Below are 18,718 nucleotides of genomic sequence, written 5' to 3' on the forward strand. Positions count from 1 at the left end.
TTGTTTCATATAGAATGTAAAACTCATGCTTTAATTCCACTAGTTAATATTCAGAGAGTGCTTGCTATTATTCTCCCAGGAAATAACTGAACTATTTCATTTTGCCTGAACAGTTCTTCCTCATTTGTTAATGAACTCTTCTCTCTTTCTGTTCCACAGTGCATTAATATGATTTACATTTGCTTGTCTTTTTCTCTTGGTTTGAGGACAAAGAATTTGACAGTGCAATACGCAGTCCAAGTCTTTTTCCTTAAAAATGAAATAGAAGCAAAACATTCAGATCTTTTATAATCAATGACTGAAGAGGAATTTAGGTTTTAGGATTTTTTTTATTAGAAAATACTTTACAAAATGCTCTAAGAGTTGAGGTTAATGTTACATAAGACAAAAACAGGCAAGATAAGTAGTAAGATGTTCATGCCCTCAGCCTTAGCAACCTTTACCCCAGACACTTAGGATGCCATTAAACAACAATATGCAGCAGCAGATTCTTTTCCCTTGCAGTGGTCTTGCAAAAAAAAAACAAAGTTTCAGTACCATTAGGGTCACCAAGAAACTTCTGAATTTCCTAGTGAGCTGGAATGCCACACAGTGGATGTAGCAGAGAATCGTTGAGAGGTCCCTCCACAGTCCCTTCTCTGCTTCATAACACTTAAAGCCATGCAAACAAATGTCATGCTCAAAGAGTTGGAGAAATAAACATGGTCTGGTGTGAGAATGTGGCTGGGGAAAATCAGCTCATGAAAGCCAAACATTACATTACTTTTGGACTTCATTAGACTTATTTTTTTGTACAATCATAACCTCAGCTGTTGCTCTGGGGATAATAATGTAATATTTTAATTCTCAGTATTTCAGGCATCAGTTAGCAAATTTTTTGAGATAGTCATTATTTGTGTAACATAAAATATACCCACTTTATCTACTTTCCATGGTGTCCAATGAGAGGACAATGCAGGCATTTTCCTTGATGAACTCTGATTCAAGGAATTGAGCTAAATCTTAATACATGTGCACTATTAACACTCCAACTACACTTCATGTCAGCTCAGTGCATTTTACAGAAAAACTCCTTAAAAACCATATTTCACAGAATCACAGAACGGCCAGGGTTGGAAGGGACCTCAAGGATCATGAATCTCCAACCCCTCTGCCACAGGCTGAGCCACCAACCTCCCCATTTAATACCAGACCAGGCTGCCCAAAGCCTCATTCAGTCCGGCCTTGAACACTTCTAGGGACGGTGGCATCCACAACTTCTCTGGGCAGCTGTTCCAGCACCTCACCACTGTCTCTGTGAAGAACTTCCCCTTGACATCCAACCTAAATCTTCCCTCCCTCAACTTAAAACCATTTCCCCTTGTCCTGCTGTTACCTACCCTTTCAATGAGTTGATATTTCAAGCTGCTTTATGATAGACTAGTTCATTACTCTCTTCAGTGGAGCCTTAGGTCCTGTCTTCTTCATCATCATCTCTGCTTTAGCACAGCCTTTCGAGATGGATGCTGTGGAATATCTCTCCTAGCACTAAAGACAGCTCGTAGCTCCAAATCAGACACATCTCCAAGGAGTTACGAGAGCCCCTGCACATTATCAGAATTATAATGATATTTATAGTAAGGATATACTTAGGTTACTTTCAATTCCTCTTTTTCTATTGTTTCCATGCAGAATTACTTGTAATTCTTGGCGTTCTTGTTATCAAAGCTCACCATTCTGGCCTACATCAAAAAAAGGCTGCCTGGGTAGACTCCAATACTCCATGGGGTTTCCCAAGGTTCTCACTGAAATATGTGGGTATCATCCAGACAACTAGATGTTACCATACATACTTGAGGCAGTTTATTCTTCCCTATTTCCAAGCAAAACAAATCTTTGCTGGTAGACATTGAGAAATACAGCATGCTTCTCAATTACTTTAATTTTTTTTTAAAAATATGTTATAAAATTAAATATAAATATCCAAGCTTAATGATTTATAAATAACCCAGAATTTTATATTCCTCCATTGAGCATGGTGATTCCTTTTATTTCATTTTATATCATGATGTATAAATCCAGATCTTCAAAACCAGCTGCTAATCTTGATGTCTCCTTCTGGAACAGAGCTGAAAGGAATGTCAGAACATCTGAAACAAAGGTTGCCCCGTGTTGTCATTTCTTCCAGATGACAATAGCACTAGATGTAGAACTATGCAGATGTAATGACAGCAACTGAAAGAGAGAGGGGAAAAAATCTCACTAAGAGGATGAATATTGATTTAGACAAGAGGAGGAAATTTGATGCTCAGAGGAAAAAAACAAGGTATTGCCAGAGCACAAGAGTAGGAAAGAGCAGGTAGGATGCAATGTGGAATAATCAATGTGTTATTATGTGATCCAGACCACAATATAAATGCAATCAAAGTAGGGAAATATTAATTAGAAATGTTTTGAGATGATTATCAACAATTACCAGCATCATTTCTGTGCTTACTGCATTTCCGTTTGCTTTATCTGTGTTGCTGATGGCTCTTCTATAGAAAGTTGTTTCCATCAGTTCTCTTTGTAGCAGCATCTGTGAAAGTATCAGAGCAAATAAGGGCAAATGAAATGCAGAAGCTAGAAAAGAACAATTCTGGAAAGAAAGAAAGAAAAAAATAGCTGTAAAATAGCACAAGAAAGGAAAGGAAAATAAAAACAGTCAACCTAGCAACATACTGAAAGATGGGCAGAACAGTTCACTATATTTTACCAGATTTTATTTAGACATGAAATATTATTTTTTCTAACACGAAATTTTTGTCTCAAGTTTTCCCAAAATCAGAATGAGAAGAAAAATAGTTCATGCTCTAAAAATGGATCTATGCATTTTGTCAGACAGGAGACAGATGAGCATTAGCAGTGGGATGAATTAGAGATTTCTTGAGATCCATTCCAATTCCGCCTCCTACAATCCCACGATAAAGCAAAAAGCTATCACAGGCTCAGATACACAAAAATAACTGAACAGGTTGAACAAATATGAGACACGAGATCTTTTTTTTTTTTTTTTTTTCAAAGAACTCTGAAGAAAATACTATGTACAGGATTTATATTGTGACAGAATGATCTCAGTGGTTTTGGTTCATGTTTTAGGATTACTATCTTGCTACACATGAATTGGAACACTTGTTTGTGTTGGATGCTTCCCTTTTAAAAATTCCCCTGTGGCTTCTTTTTCAGATATAAATAAAGTTGGAAAAAATATGTGAAGTGTGGATGAAGGAGATAAACAACACATCCAGACTCCCTGGTACCATTCAGTGGTAGCAGATGCCAAAAATAACAAGTTTTACAAACTTAATGCACCAGTCACCTTTTTCAAGAAAACTGTGAGGCAAGAAAAAAGAGTTGCATTCTGCACCTCTCAGTAGTTACACATATCCATAAAACAGAGATATCTTTGATGCAGTGAATGAATCCTGTGCTTTTTGTTCATTTATGGCTACAGTCTAAAACTGAGCAAAAGCCTATAGGAGCTGCGTAGACTCAGAGGTGAGAGGTTCTGTCCTGCAACCTAGAAGAAAGGGGCCCATCTGTCTCCCTGTTGTATGAAGGCCACTTTAGAAAGACACTGTTCAGACTATTGTGTACTAAAGACACAAAGTTATTGATCTGCGGTCTGAGCACTGAGCTATATAAAAACAAATGAACAAACAAAAACTATGTTTTCATTGATACATAAAATGTTTCTGTTAATAGTCCGGAAAGATAATTGCCTGGTTTTGACATGGCTCTTTGACACCTCATCATGAGATTTACGTGATAGCAGCTAGTAGCCATGTCCCAGTGGTTTCAGATAGCTTGGTAAAGGAGATGTGTCTTTTAAAGTGCAAATTACAGTAATTACTCAAAACTGTGAAGTGAAATGTTTTTTCCTAAACACAGCAAACTATGTAAGGCCACCAGCCAGTGGTCTGCAATAGTTTTGATCCAGTTGACTACCATCTTTCAATATTGCAAGTAACTTTTTATTTATTTGTTTTTTAGTGTTCTCCTTATCCTTTTGGATGAACAACAGATGGAGCATGTTTTATCTGCCTAACAAGATGATACTTGTGATTACTTTATGATACTTTTCTGGTGCACACCTCCATAGTTTTTGTGATTGAATTCAATATCCACTTACAAAGGAGCATGAAGGTAGACTCCAGTGAAATTATTTTTATGTTAAGTTTTGACACATACATTTCTTCACTAGCATAGCTACTTTATCAACCTAGAAATGGAGTGATCACTAAGTTTGCAGTTAACCACCAGAGGGAGTTTACCTAGCTCCACATCTAGCACAAAATACCATCTCAAGAAGAAAGGAGGGAAGGAAGGGAGAGAGAGAAAATATTTCTGACTATAAATTTTAAAATAAAGTCTGATAATGCATCTCTGAAATAGGAAAACATGAGTGGTAACCCTACAGTATGTTCTGAGTATAATCTGTGTTTCCAAGTGTGTTTTAAGCACTTAAGTTAGAAAAGAAAGTCTTCTAGTTTGTTGATTTAATCAAGTATCATGCTGCTTCTGCCAGCTTTGAGATGTCTGGGGAGAAAAACAAAATCTAATGCACTGCTTTTCTTTAAGGAAAAAAAATTACAAAATCTTCTGACTGAAACTGATGAAATTTTCCAGAAATAACATGCTCATCTAAAATAATAGGTTCCATATCAGCATGCTGACTGAGTGCACAAAAACATGTTTTTGACAATAACTTAGAACAAAAAGCTCGCTGGTCCAAAATAGCATTTGCTTTATTTTTTTATACTTCTGATTAAATAACAGCATGAGAATTTCTTAAGTTGATGATTTATGCTTACAATTTTTTAATAGAAATGGCTTCTTAGTAACATTTGTTCTCCAAACCAGAAAACTCACAATGCATTCCTGTCATACTGAGGTCATCATTACAAATTCACTAATGTTTTCAATTTGATTTCATTTTGATATTCTAGTGCTTGGATCTAGAAAATAGTACTTAGTGTCTAGAAAACAGGATTTAGTTAGTATTTAAGTTTTTGTCCATCAGTGTCAGAGAAGACTTTTATTTCTTCTAAGTTTTAAATTGCTTAAGTCAAAATATATAAGTCCTGGAAAAAAACAATATCAAAGAAACGTATCCCATGCAGTATTCAAAGGGGTTACATTAATTGTAGTCTTCTCTTGGTATGCATACACTGCTTATATCACTCAGAAAGATGAAGATATATCATGCACCCATAATTCAACCCTGAACCCCACACTTAGGCAGTGCTGAGAATCAAATAAATGGCCACACTTTTATTTACCTGCCCATGTCATCTCTGTCAGCTTTCCAGACATCTCCTGGAGGCTCCAGCTGTATCCAGAGCACATCGCTCTGCACCTGTGCACAGAGGGTAAGATGTGCTAGCACAGCCTTTCAGTCCTCCCAGAACCATGATGATAGGGAAGTCCATTTGGTACATGGCCTACCCTCAGCCTGCTCTTATCTGGGCAGAACAAAGCGAGCAGTCACTCCAACTCCTTAGCTGCCAGCTGTACACTTCTGTCCAGGTGCTGCTGCATCTCCTTGCAAGGGATGGCAGTAGAGACCAGGACTCATGCAGAACACCCTTGGGTGCAATTCTGGCCCAGGTCCTTGCAGGCACCATAAGTTTTTCTGTCAGGCAGAATCTGCCCTATCACTGCATGGGAATTCTTCGTCCCCTTCTGCACGGAGGCAGTGCTGCTCTAACCCAGGGAGATGCTGGATTTTGTCTGCTCTAGGCAGCTGATGGCTCCAGTAGTGGCTCCTACTGTTCCAAGAGCTCCAAGTGGATTTTTTTCCCCGACAGAAGCAGGCATTTTCCCAGCAGGTGCCTGTTGATGGTACAGCAGCTTTTAGGCAGTCCTGAATGGTCCTGGGGCTGTGAGGTAAGAATTTGTAATCACTCATCTAGCTACACACCTCTGCAAAGCAGAGGTTTGTATGCATAGCATTCCTGTCTATAGTGCTGACAAACCCGAAGGAAATGTAGGAACAACAAAGAACAGAGGTCCTATACCAACCACTAAATAAAAATGGTCCTCCCACATAATAAAACAAAGAGAGGGTGAAGGGAATCAACTTTTTACAAAGATAGACAGTGATAGGACAAGGAGGAATGGTATAAGCTCAAGGAGGGAAATGGTTTAAATTGGATGTCAGTGAGAAGTTCTTCACAGAAGGAGTGCTGAGGTGCTGGAACAGCTGCCCAGAGATGCTGTGGATGCCCCATACCTGGAAGTGCTCAAGGCCAGGTTGGATGCAGCCCTGGGCAGCCTGGTCTAGCATTAAATGGGGAGGTTGGTGGCCCTGCATGTGGCAGGGGTTTTGGAGCTTCATGATCCTTGACGTCCCTTCCAACCATCTGGCCTACCAGGTCACTGCCAGCTGCTCCCATAGCTTTGAACTCCTCTTGAAGGAGTGCTCCTGCATGACACACTGAATGCACTGATTTATGAAGAGGAACCTGGACATGTTTGTTGGATTAGATTCTTCAAAATAATTCAAAGAGCTATGTCTTGAAATACTTAATTCCACAGAATGGCTGTGTTTGTTGTTCTGGATAGGTCAGCTTGTCAGCTACGAATGGCCTATTTACTTACCACCAGGCAGGAACTGGGAGGTTACTTTTCCTTCTTCCATGTTAATCTACAAATCTGCAAACAAGAAGGGGAGATGTCAGTCCATTATCATTACACTAATGTATCAGTACACTAGCAGCCACAGGAAGAATGCTCAGCGACCTCTAGGAAAAACAGAAGTTTTTATTTGCTAAGAAACTGTACACAATTGTACAACATAATACTTAGACATGCTCAGACAGAATTTTATTAATAACATTTTAACTTCTTATTCATTTTTTCCTGAACAGGTTAAGTGATTGTACTATTTAACCTGCTGGCATAATAGTACCGTATCATCTATTCTATTGAAATGAGGTGCTCGAAACCCTGTTTTTTGACATGCATAGCACTACTTCAATCAAAGAAAATAAATTACACTCTAAAATACAGCATATAGCCCACATGAAAAGAAGATTAAAAAAACAACATGCACAAAGTTTTTAGCTCCATTTCTAACTTATGCAGATTAAGTACTTATAAACATCCTCTGAAGACATCAAGTGAATCTCAGAAACTCACTTCTGAAGCTCCCATCTCTATGTCAATGGATTCCTCACTCTCTTAGGACTGCCGTGTTCCTCTTTAAACTTCTCTGAGCTCATGAAGTAGCTTTCTTACAAAAAATAAAAAAATAAAAATAAATTAATTTTAAAAATAATTCAACAGTTATAGTTTATTTAGACAGTATACTTTTTACTTTCTTGAGAGATGCATTTCTTTTCTCTCTATTCATGTTTAGCATTTGTTATCTTTTCAAGCATAAACTTGAAAGAAAAAGCTTTTCTAAGCCCAAACTTACTCCTTCATAGGATAAATTTAGTTGGAGCATACTGAAATAAAATTTGTTAAAGAAGGACACTGCTGCAAAACCAGATTTTTACTTAATAAGCACGAAAATAACTTAAAGAAAATATATGTGCTAATGCTCTTGTGGCTACAGTGCCAGGTTATTCTTTTGTGTTGCTACCCTGTTACTTACAGATCAAGGCATAATCAACATTAAATTGATAAACTAATTGTTATAACAGTCAGAGACAGTGCTATTTGGTGGAAATCAATTATGCTAGAAGTTTTTCATTTTTCCTACTTATCTTTCACCTGGTCTGCCCATAATGTAGACAGATGCCCCAAGTCAGTTTACAGCAAAATTGTAAACGATGCAAATTACAGCTGCATTTGGGCTGTGCAACTTTGAAATAAAGCAAATACTGTTTCATGCACGCTCGATGTGTGATGAAAAATTGTTCTCACATGCTCTTATGTTACATATTTCCAAAAAGGAAAAAAAATTCAGAGGACTAGAGATTGTGCTCTGAAGAAAATGACTAGAGACATTTGAAACAATCTTTTCTAGCATCTCCCTCTTTTAACCCACGCAAAAGCAAATATTTTGATAGATATTTTAAAATTTGAGCATGCTTTTTATTTTCTTTAATTCTAAGGATCTGGGTTTTTTGTTTGTCTTATTTTGTTTGACTTTTAGGGTTTTTTTAAACAGCAGGAGCACCAAGCCTTTGTATGCCTGGAAAGGAGGGAAGTCCATTTTTGGCAGACTGATTTTGGACAGACTATTATCAATAGTATTTTGAGTCCAGTTAATTTAATCACTTTATAATTTTTATGATGATAGATAACATAATCATCCATCAAGCTCTATTTAAGATTAAGGCTCCATTTTAAAGAGGGTTTGCAGTTTAGGATATACATGTGTGCTTTGCTGAATGAGATTTTCTCACCTAACTGCAGTTGCCCTAAAGTTAAGCATCTATGTATGCGTTTTGTAATCACCCTGTATACAGTGGAAACAGGCAGTCATCACACAATTCATCCTAATACAGCAGTTTAAGACACATAGGATTGCAGAGGAATTACCTTTTATTTTGATTCCCTCTTTCCATTCCCTATAAATTGCGCTGAATATGTTACAGTACATTTCTGCCTTTTAGAAAGCTAAAGACAGCTAAAACCTACATATATATGGAAATGCTGATGAGAAACTGAAATACAGGTTTTTGGAGCCATGAGTTGGATATGAGCATTCTTAAAATTCCAGCAGTCGTGTCAGGGAACAGAACTGTTTTCTCAGTTTCTGCTTTTAAATCAAACTGTTCACCCCACACAAGCTGAGAGGGGCAAACTATTTTAAAGCACTGAATATCTATGTAAGGGCAGAGCAGCACCTCCTTCATTCTGCATATGCGTAATCACCACAGAGGAACTGCTGGGATCTACAGACCTAGTCCTCCCCACAGCTCTCTAAAGACCCTCTTGGCAGCTGCCCTGGCAATGGTTTCAAAGACTTTTCACCCCTGAGAAAATACCAAATACTTTCTCTTAAAAATAGCATAACTCCTTATCTGTCCAAAAGTACAGGTTGCAATTTTTGGCCTCGCTTCTTATGCGCATTTTATCAATGGATGAATTAGCAAGCAATTTAGTTTAATGTTACAATAGCATAGACTATCTTACAAAAGAAATCTTGTAAAACTTAAAATCTGGGTTGTTCAATTCTACAGCAGCAACTGAAAACTGTCTGGCCCCTTAGGATATAGCAAGGCCACCAGTGCTGTAATGGAACTGGCAGATGTATCTATGTATTGCAGCCAATGTTTTATGCCAAGTAAGAGGAAAATAAACTTCCTTCCCAAAGGCTCGTGCTGCCAGAGTTTATGTCTATGATGGTGGACTGGGAGGTGACCTATTTTTCTTGCATGTCACTCATTTTCTTCCTCACTGACATCTTCTCTGCCTTCAGCCTTCGGCCATAGGGGCCCATGAGGTTCTCACACAAAAACCTTCCTCTTAGTACAGGTTATTTCCTATTCACCTTTTGCAAAGCTTCCAAACTGAGATTGGCCACAGAAGCCCATCATTTTGGAACCTTCTTCAGCTATCAAGTGATAACATAAAACCTGTGAGCTTTCATCCAAGTCCTACACTAGATGGGGATAGTACCACTGGCTGATAAACTTACACTGAGATGCAGCTCCGACTGCATTAACTTTTTAATGAAGTATGCATTTTTCAGCAGATTATTTTTCTCCCCAAAACCTGGCATTTGTGAATTGTAGTTGTTTTCATGAAATTGTTTTCACTATAGTTCTATATAATTCTACTATGGTTCCGAGTCCGATGTTCTCACACAGTTACTTTTTAATTGTACAGGGCTGTGGGTGAACAAATAACTACTCAGCATTTAGGCTGCACTACTGTGAACTCCTCACTTTCTTTAATGTGATTAAGACTGTGCTTGTCCCTACTAAGGGGGCCATAAGCAGAGGGCTGGAGAAGTGTAAGCTTCAGGCAAGTGGCTATGACAGTTCTCCTAAACACTGATCTACCTTCTACTATTCTAGAGCTTTGAGACATATTTCTTCTACACTGGCAAGGAATGCCTCAGGTCAACTACTTGCTAGCCACATATTTACATATGAATGATTCAAATACAAACCTTGACTAGCTTTGAGAAGCACTGACTAATGAAGACCAAAGCAAATCAAGTTATCTCAGAAGCTGCTGTGTATTTGCCATCATATTAGTCAGGTTTGGATTGAAGTGTTAAATAAAAACAAATATTTGCTAGGCGGCTTTCTGTCTCTTGTAAAGCATAAACAGTGGAGGACAATCATGACAGCAGACAAATGACAAATGTGTATTGTGGTAACCAAGGTTTCCCTTGCTGTGAGTGTTTTTAAAGATGGGGAAAAAAAAAAAAAGCTGTCCTTCCTCATAATTTTAATTTGGTTTAGTAAGGAAACCAGTGATGGTGAATTGAACATCTGAGTTGTTATAAAACCTGATAATTTGCATAACAGCTGTTTGTTTCTAATGCATGAAGAACACAGCTACTCAGCAAAGAATAAGACCAAGGTGCCAGAGCAATTATTTTTTTTAACATGCAATTAAAAGCTCAGATGGAAAGTGGCATATGCTTCATGGAAGAACAGTCATTCTGAGTGTAGTGCTCATTTGGCTAACTGGATGAGTGGGTACATGTGTCACACACACAGATTCCATAAATATTTGTGTTTTAATTTTTCTTAGTAAGGGTGACTCATTGCAGTGCTCTATCACTGCGAACAAGTACAGGCTCCGTAATAGCATTATTACTTTTTAAATATTTTCTAAATGGAAAAAATCAAATCTCTGAAATTTATGAACTCTGGTGGTTATTGTTCCCTTACTGCACTCAGCCATTTCCTTACAATACCACTTAGTGAGGAAATAGTCTTTAAGCATTTCTTGAACATTTATCTACGTGACTTTCTCTTAAGGAAGCTAATGGAACAGTATTTGCAACCTAATGTAGAGTTGGTACAAAGCTGGTGAGAATACACTGTTACAGAAGGATGCATTGAATGAAAGACAACAGTGGTCTATTGCAGGCCTGATAAGATTTAATATTCTCTTCAATGATGAAACGGGCACAGTGCTCATTATATTTGCGTTATATTTCCAAACAGGTGAAGCATAGCAAAATGATTCAAAATTGTCAAAACAGATTGGAGAAAATGTCAGTAAAAGGAAAGACAAAACTCAGCAAGGAATATGAGGTTTTACTCCATAGTCTGAGTAAACCATGTTATGGGTAAAAAATGAGGCTGAGTGTGAGTTCTGAATAAGATCACAACAAAAGACATCCCATCAGTGTCATACAATTACCAAAAAATACTACAACAAAAGACTGCATCACTAGCATGAAAGCCATTGAATTTTAGGTTAGCATGAGGAAAATGTTTTGTTGGCACTAGGTAGCAAAGCAATAAAACAGCTTTCTTGGTGTAGGTTTGGGTCTTCATCACTGGAGGTGATTAAAAATAGGTCTGACAAACATTTACCAACTGACCAGATGACCATTTGGGACTCACTCCTTCAGCTTTCTCCAAAATCTTTGTTGTGAGACTCTTTCAGTTCCTTTGATATTTAAGTCATTAAAAAGTCACGATGAGACTGCAGAGGCTGTTCCACTGGTACAGTACTTAGGTGAAACTGGTAAAGAGTCTCACATGTCAAGAAGTTACATGAATCTAATACATTTCACTGTAAAACCTTGATTCACATTGCTTAGAACTCTGTTAACTTTATTGTCTCATGCAGTTGTTTTGGGACAGATGAATTGCAATACAAGCAGAGTAGAATAATAAATACTATTTTACTTACACCTGAACAACATAGCTATTTTAGTCACGGGGCCCACAGGAGCTGCAGTAGAGGCAGGAGAGGTGCAGTGAAGAGGCTGTGCTGAGGTGTTACTGGCTTAAAAGAACCACTGGCTTGTAGGGCAAAAAGCAGAAATCACTTTTTTTGGAGGGTTCTTAGCTTCCTCAAGGCTAATCCAGAAAACATGGGAGCTGACAAAGGCATACAAAATGATAGGGAGGGACGGAAGAAAGACAGAAAGAGCAAAGGTCCATCCCTAAATAGCAATGTGGTAAGGCTAGTACTGGCATATTGAAGCTCACTGCCCAGGCAAAGAAACCACTGAAATATCAGGGATTCTAGAAAAACTCAAATCCCAGCTATCTCAAGCTAGAGATCCAAATTAGCAAGCACTTGTGTTTCACATGTATTTTTCATCCTCTGCTCATTGCCTGTAAAATGGGCAACAAAATTTCAAGGGAATACTCTACAGAAAGCATTCATCAGCATCTGTGAAGTTTAGATTCTGCAGCAAGGAGCCTGTCCCATCCCATTCCCTGATTTATTTTGGCTACTGAGAAGACCATGACTTTGACACAGTTCACTGACATAGATCAGGTGCACCAGACAATTCATTAAATGCACTCTTAGCAAGCTGCTGCACATATAATCTATAATTACACGGATTCTAAGCAAACAGTATTAGCTTATGACTAACCAGTATTCCTGGGGGGGGAAGGGGGGGGAGCAGGGGGAAGTAAACTAAGGCAGGAAAGGTGATACGACCTGTTTTGCCAACACGTTTTCATGGGATGAGGTCCAAGGGAAAGGGGGCTTGCAAACTGCAGGTCTCAGGCTGAGGGTAATTCTGAAAGCTGTCCTCCAGCATCCTGACTTCATTCTCTTTCTACATGTGGTTTTCAAAGGTGACAAACTGTAACAAGGCATGAAAACAAAGATGTAAGCAGAGGTATGAAAAACACACGACTTTGCAAAAAAAGCAAAGAAACTTCCATTGGTGCCTTAAGATCTGGTTTTAATTTCCTAACAATGTGAAGGATTGTTCCTAGGTTAATCATCACACGGTTTTACGGCCTCCATGTTTTTGCCAAAGGCAGCACTTTCTTTTTTCCTTGACAACTTCTAGTCATAGCTCAGGCCCCTGACATGAGCACTAGATTCCACATCCTGAGGCACAGATAAAGTGAGAGGAGTGACAGTGGTACAGCTATGGCCTTTCGCAGTCTGCATGGCCAGGGGCAGCTCTCATTGGCCAGAGGATGCTTACCAGACTGACATGCTATCCTATTCTTCAGTTTTTGCCCAGCCTCTCCCTTTCTTCAGCAGGCTATGCTAGGGCCACGAGCCACCGAGCCTTGCAGAAAAGGCTTCACTGAGGTAAATGATTTCGTCTTTAAAGCAGGCTTGGAACTGCATATAATAGTCGAGGTATGCAGGTGACTGTGGAAACCAGAGGCAGAGGTAGTGCAGTCAATGCTCCCTGAGAACAAGGCTCCTATGGAGATGTTCACATGTAATCACACAATTAAAGCAGGCACAGTACATACACACAGTGGTTTCAATCAAATTCCACAGGTAACCTTTGTCTTGGCATTTCTACTGATCAGGTTCTTGACTTTCCAGCCTTACTAGCACTGTCAGTGTTAGAGAGGTGGATTTACTGGCTGCAGAGGAAGGGCTGGCTGCAGTTCCCATTAGCATACATGGGTAGCCTTCTCTCCTTCCCTTTGCATTCTGGTTTTGTAGCACGAGTTCGAGCTGACTACCATTGTGCGTTTGTTGAACAGTAAGCAGACTAGAACCTGTGTCAAGTAGGATAAGGCCTTCCTTTAAATCCAGCTTAGTTTTTGGTTCAGTGATGCATGACTATCTCTTTGTCTATTGTACGTTTTGCAACCATTGTAAGTTTTCTTGTAGCATTAGTGGTTTTCAAAGTTAGTGTTCCTTGCTGGCAAAAGTGCTCAGCTAATGGCTGTGCCTATGTTGGAAAGCAGTACTTTACAGCTGACAATTTGCTCTGTTAAATGGTACTGTAACACTCCTTACATCTGCTGTAGTTTTCATGGAAATAAACAGCAGGCATTACTTCCATTTGATGACACTTTGAAATGAGAGAGCTAAAACCTTAATTTGTCCTTGTTACTGAGTGAAAAATAACACCAAAACTGACATCCTGTCTCCTTTTTATTTTATTCTGCTTCCACCCCATACTCCATTGGTGTGATAGATGACCACCCCCGAGTGTTTCAGAGAGCAGATTTGTAGTCCTGCCACACCAGCAATAAAGCCGTGGGTGCGAGTCCCGATGAAGTCAGAAAAGCAGTCAGTCCAGCAGAAAACCACTCAGAACCTAAGCACGACTAACTCTCACAGAGCACATGGGATGGAAGTCTCAAAGTCCTGCTGGGGAGGAATAACTATGTGCACCTGTACACGCTGGAGGCCGACCTGCAGGAAGGGATTTCTGAGCAAAAAGACCTGGGGTGTCCTAGCGGGCGACGAGCCAGCACCGCTCCGCTAAAGGCAAGGCGGACGGCCAACAGCGCGCAGCAGCACCTCCGCGCCTCAGCGCAGGGGGTCCCACAGACACTGCGCCCCGCCGCTCGCTCCCGCCTCGCCGCGCGCGCCCGCTCCCCCATCACGTGCCGAGGGGCGGGGCGGGAGTCACGTGAGCGCGGGCGGCCGGGTCGGAGGGAAGATGGCGGCGGAGCGGGAGCCCCCGCCGATGGGGGAGGCGCGGCCGGCCGAGCTGGAGGAGCTGGAAGACGGCGAGGACCTCTTCACCAGCACTGTGTCCACGCTGGAGGTGAGAGCCCGGCCCCCGCCCGCCCGGTGCCGCCTGTCGCTCGCTACGCGGCCCCGCCGCGGGAGCGGCTCCTCCTCCCGGCCCCGACCCGTCCTCCCGCGGGCGGCCCGGCTCCCGAGACGCCTCTGGTGCCGAAGTAATGATCGTAAGGAAAACGGACGGAGCCGTATCTGCGAGCGCTGCGGCGCCGGAGGCCGCTTCTTCAGCCCCGCCGCCTGGTTGTTCCGTGCCGCTCTGCCCCGCGCTGCTCGCGGCCCGCCCCGAGCGCTGCCGGCCCCGCCGCCGCACCGACGCTCGTTTGGCTCGCGCGACTCCGCGCTCTGCCCTGCCCCGGGGCGGCTGGCGGGTCGAGGGGTGAAACCCGTGAGAGGGTGGGTGCGGGGCACAGCGCAGTGCCAGAGCTGTGTCAGGAGGGAATAAACGGGGAAAAAGCAGCCTGCCAGGAAGCACTTCCTTTTCCTGAAAGCAGCTGGTGTGCCCGTTCATTGTGGCGGGTGCTTTTCTTGCTGCGTCGTTGTTGTATTCCCCCCTTGCCAGTGTCTTCTTCCAAACCTTATTGTTGTAGATGGTAAGCCTTTCACAAATAAAAGTGTTGCTGTGCCTCTCCCTGAAGTTTCCTGTCCTTGGCCTTTGCAGTAGTAGGATCAGCGTGTATTTCTTTGTTCTTCTGTGGCTATTGCCTGTCCTTAACAAAAACGGGTCAGAATACAAAGCAACTCTTAGAGTGTTTTAAAGCCTTTAAAGTTGTTTGTGATGCATCATCTGGGCAGCGGCAGAAAAAAGATGTGTGGAATCATGCCATGAAGGAATAATGAGTTGTGTCAACCTGCAGTTGGTGTCATTATGTCAACAGACTTCTGTCCATCTGTGTGGGACACTGTGTTACTGGAGTCCTTTTCTATCCATTTAGAAAGACTACAGTAAAATATAAGTATCATTTTTAGTGATAAATTACTGCGGCTTAAATTCTACACCACTATAGAATTAATGCCTAAATCACGGTTACAATGAGAAGCCCTCATCTTACTGATTAAATGTAGTTACTGAAAACTTCTCTACCTTGAACCTGGCAAAAAAATACAGTTAGATGGCTTGGTTGACATTTCTGTTTTGCCACTTGACTTTTGTATGCTGTTTATTAGGAGAAAATTAGCAAAGTAGAAAGGGAAGACCTCTTTGCTTTTTTTGATGTCTGATCAGCTATCAGAATTTGTGTATGATCACTGCTCTTGTGATTTTTATAGCAGATTTGGATGGAAGAGATCATGATTCATGAAGGAACAGAAGTTTGAACTTCTCAGTAGCATGATTCTAAGTAATTTAACATAAGCATGTAGAGCACCTTAATCTGAAGAGGAACAGTTATCCCACAGAGTGGGCCTTGTTAAGCTTCTGTCCTGATGTTTTAATCCATAATAAATGTTCTTGGAGTAGCTATTTGAAAATGGTAGTGGAAGTTTGATAAAGTAACAACAAAATGCCATTGCACTTTTCTTTGTGGATCACATACTTATTTGCAGATACTTCAGGTGAACATCACAAGGGATGATGTCTGGTGCCAATTTATATGAAGATGGTGCTGTGTGAAAAGGGGTCTTATTAGGTTTGTATTGGAGCTCTGCATTTGCTTTTGGTATGATAAATTTCTATTCTTGGTTCCTCTGAGCTTTTTTCTTGCTTTCGTTCTCTTTGAAATGCATAGAAAGCATCCTGCTCTTGCTTTATCTACAATTTGTCTGTGCACTGGAAAAACTGTAAAATTGCTAATAAGTCTTCCAAATAGCTTCCATTTTAAAAAGTCTCTTAGAAAACACATGCTGATTCATTCATGTTAGTTTTGACTAAATATAAATTTAGTGTACGTTATGAACAGCAAATAGCAAATATTTAAATGCAGTTTATAAGGAAGGCTCACTGACTTGGTTGTCTAATCAAATGGAGGCTTGTTTAATTTGAGCTGATTTCTCTCTGAAGAGAAAAAAGCTGAGCTTTATGTGCACAAAGAAGGCTATTGGAAGTTCATGTTTTGCATTAAACCCTCTTAATTCTAGAATATAAAATGTTAAGACATCACACTGAGTTGTAACATCTGGAAATTCTGGGGCGTAGCAAGAGAATGTTCTAGGGATTGAAAAGTTGCTGTGTTGAAGTTAATGAGAACGCTTCCCTTCCTGTGAAAACAGGACTTGAGAACTCTGGGCAGCTGTCTGAGCAGCAGCTTGTGTAAGCTGGTACAGTTCTCACTTCCTGGTCAGATATCTTCAGTGCCCCTGAGCAGTACAGTGATTCTTGAGTTTTCATGGTGCCAACACTATTGTAATGCCTCATGGAATATCTCCCATTAAATTCATGGGCACAGGGTGGTCTGTCTTTAGCTGCCACAGTTGCTCTCGTCAATGAAAACAGCCACACTAAATTGGACAAATGATCTGTCTGAGCCGAGACTGTATTTCCTGTGGTAGTCAGTGGTGTGTGTTATGTGAAGAATGTTACTGATGATTATTTCTGTTTGTGCTTATCTGCAGTACAGTCCCAGCTACTGTTTTTTTGTAGTTGCAGGACCAAGGTGCCCTAGGTAACATATTAATAATCCTCCATGATTTACTTAGTTTCCAAGTTTTCAGCAAACCTCTCTGTTCTGTAAAGCAGGGGCCATATGAACACATACCTAAGCTGCCACCTACTCATTTTAATTGATGTTTATATTTCACTTTCTATTATTGGACAAATGCATTGAGGCACTTTAAAACAGTGAGTGTGCAGTAGATATGGTAATCTGTCAAGTACTGTCATTTAGGTCAGGGTGTGTATGTAAATCCATTGACAGTTTAACAGTTTATGTCTAAGACCTGCAGTGTGTGCTTTTTTTTTTTTGTACAGGAGGCAAAATATGAAATACACATGTATCCAGTTATCTTTATTGTTGTGTGTTTAACAGAGACAGTTATGGTTTAAGTTGTAATGACCTCGGTGAAATATCTGACAGTAAAATGTTAAGTCCTTGAACACTGTACTGTATCTTCACAGAGCAGTAAGTCTGCATTCAGGATTAATTGGTATAATTCTAATGAAAGTGTGTCTTGCTCCTAGGTGTTAAATCCCATCTCTGATGGAAGCATCTATTAGTTTATTCTGGTATGACTGTTTGCATCCTCTTTCTTTCCACTATATGCCTCACTCTCCTACCTCTCTCTTTGTTCTGTTTAACCATGCAGTGATTTGTGAGCTTCTGTCCATGCTGTTTCAGTGAAAATGATCCAGGTTGCCAAAAATACTGGAACAGTATGGCAGTCTGCTTTTGTCAACCTGCTATGTTTGGGCCAAAGGAGGCTCAGCAGAGTTCAGGCAGCTCTTTAATTTGATCTGTGGGAGACCCTATGATTGAGAAAATGGATGATGACCAAACATTTAGGGCTGTAACTTCAGCCAACAGAAAATGTGAGAACTTGTTTTTGTGCTTTCCTACGCCAGAGCTATAGAGTTACTCATTTATTGACATGCCAATATAACTCACAATGAAAGTGAAGAAATTTGACCTTGTTACTGCCATTGTAGGTTGGAATGGACCCATAGAAAATCGCAGTGGCTGGACTTCTGGAGATCATCTAGTGTTCAATCCCCCTGTTTACTATAGCAGGTTCCCTAGTTAGGTTGTAAGTCTTCTCATCAGGAATCTGTTTGTTAGAGAACAAGTAAAGAAGAATCTTGAATGTCCTGCATACCCAGTGTCCCGATGTTTTGGCTGTTAGATGCTGCCCCTGTATTTCTTTCTGCTTAGGAGCCAGACAGCAGCTTCACAGGCATATATATTTCAGGAAATAAACAGGCTTGTGAGTCACTGGCATAAGGTAGGTTTAAAGCTTGTGAACAGCTATGCTGTCTGTGTGTGTCTTGTTAGTGAGTTGTTGTTAGTCTCTCTCTTCAGTTTCTTTTCTGGTACTTAGTTGTTCACTGCTTTGTGTATGTACTGGATTCTCTCTCAGCCTTTCTTAGACATTTTAGCTCTATATTGTAGTCATTAAAGGATGAAGTTGAGCTGGAGAATTTGGAATAAGCTCTCTTAACTTCCATCTGTAGCTTGATATTGCTATTGGTGTGGTTGCTGTTTTG

General features: G+C 40.4%; 1 protein-coding gene and 1 long non-coding RNA gene across 3 annotated transcripts in view; one reads left to right on the forward strand and one right to left on the reverse strand.

Annotated features, from left to right (window-relative positions):
* Positions 1–411: 411 nt before the first annotated feature.
* LOC125686739 (uncharacterized) lies at positions 412–12,656 on the reverse strand. Of its 2 annotated transcripts, none has more exons than XR_007373885.1 (5): positions 11,803–12,656; positions 7,162–7,251; positions 6,622–6,675; positions 2,456–2,557; positions 412–2,214 (listed from the first exon to the last, which is right to left on the reverse strand). It is a non-coding gene; the product is annotated as an uncharacterized LOC125686739 (long non-coding RNA). The 2 variants fall into 2 exon arrangements; XR_007373884.1 differs by having other exon boundaries at positions 7,162–7,255.
* Positions 12,657–14,451: 1,795 nt separating this feature from the next.
* Positions 14,452–18,718, forward strand: part of SNX2 (sorting nexin 2) — a 34,054-nt gene continuing 29,787 nt past the window's right edge. Inside the window, exon 1 of the mRNA XM_048930714.1 lies at positions 14,452–14,608. Coding sequence (XP_048786671.1) covers positions 14,501–14,608 — 108 coding nt within the window. The 5' untranslated portion in view covers positions 14,452–14,500. The remainder of the gene's footprint in view (positions 14,609–18,718) is intronic.

This window comes from Lagopus muta, chromosome Z (genome assembly GCF_023343835.1).
Source record: "Lagopus muta isolate bLagMut1 chromosome Z, bLagMut1 primary, whole genome shotgun sequence".
Taxonomy (NCBI): Eukaryota; Metazoa; Chordata; class Aves; order Galliformes; family Phasianidae; genus Lagopus; species Lagopus muta.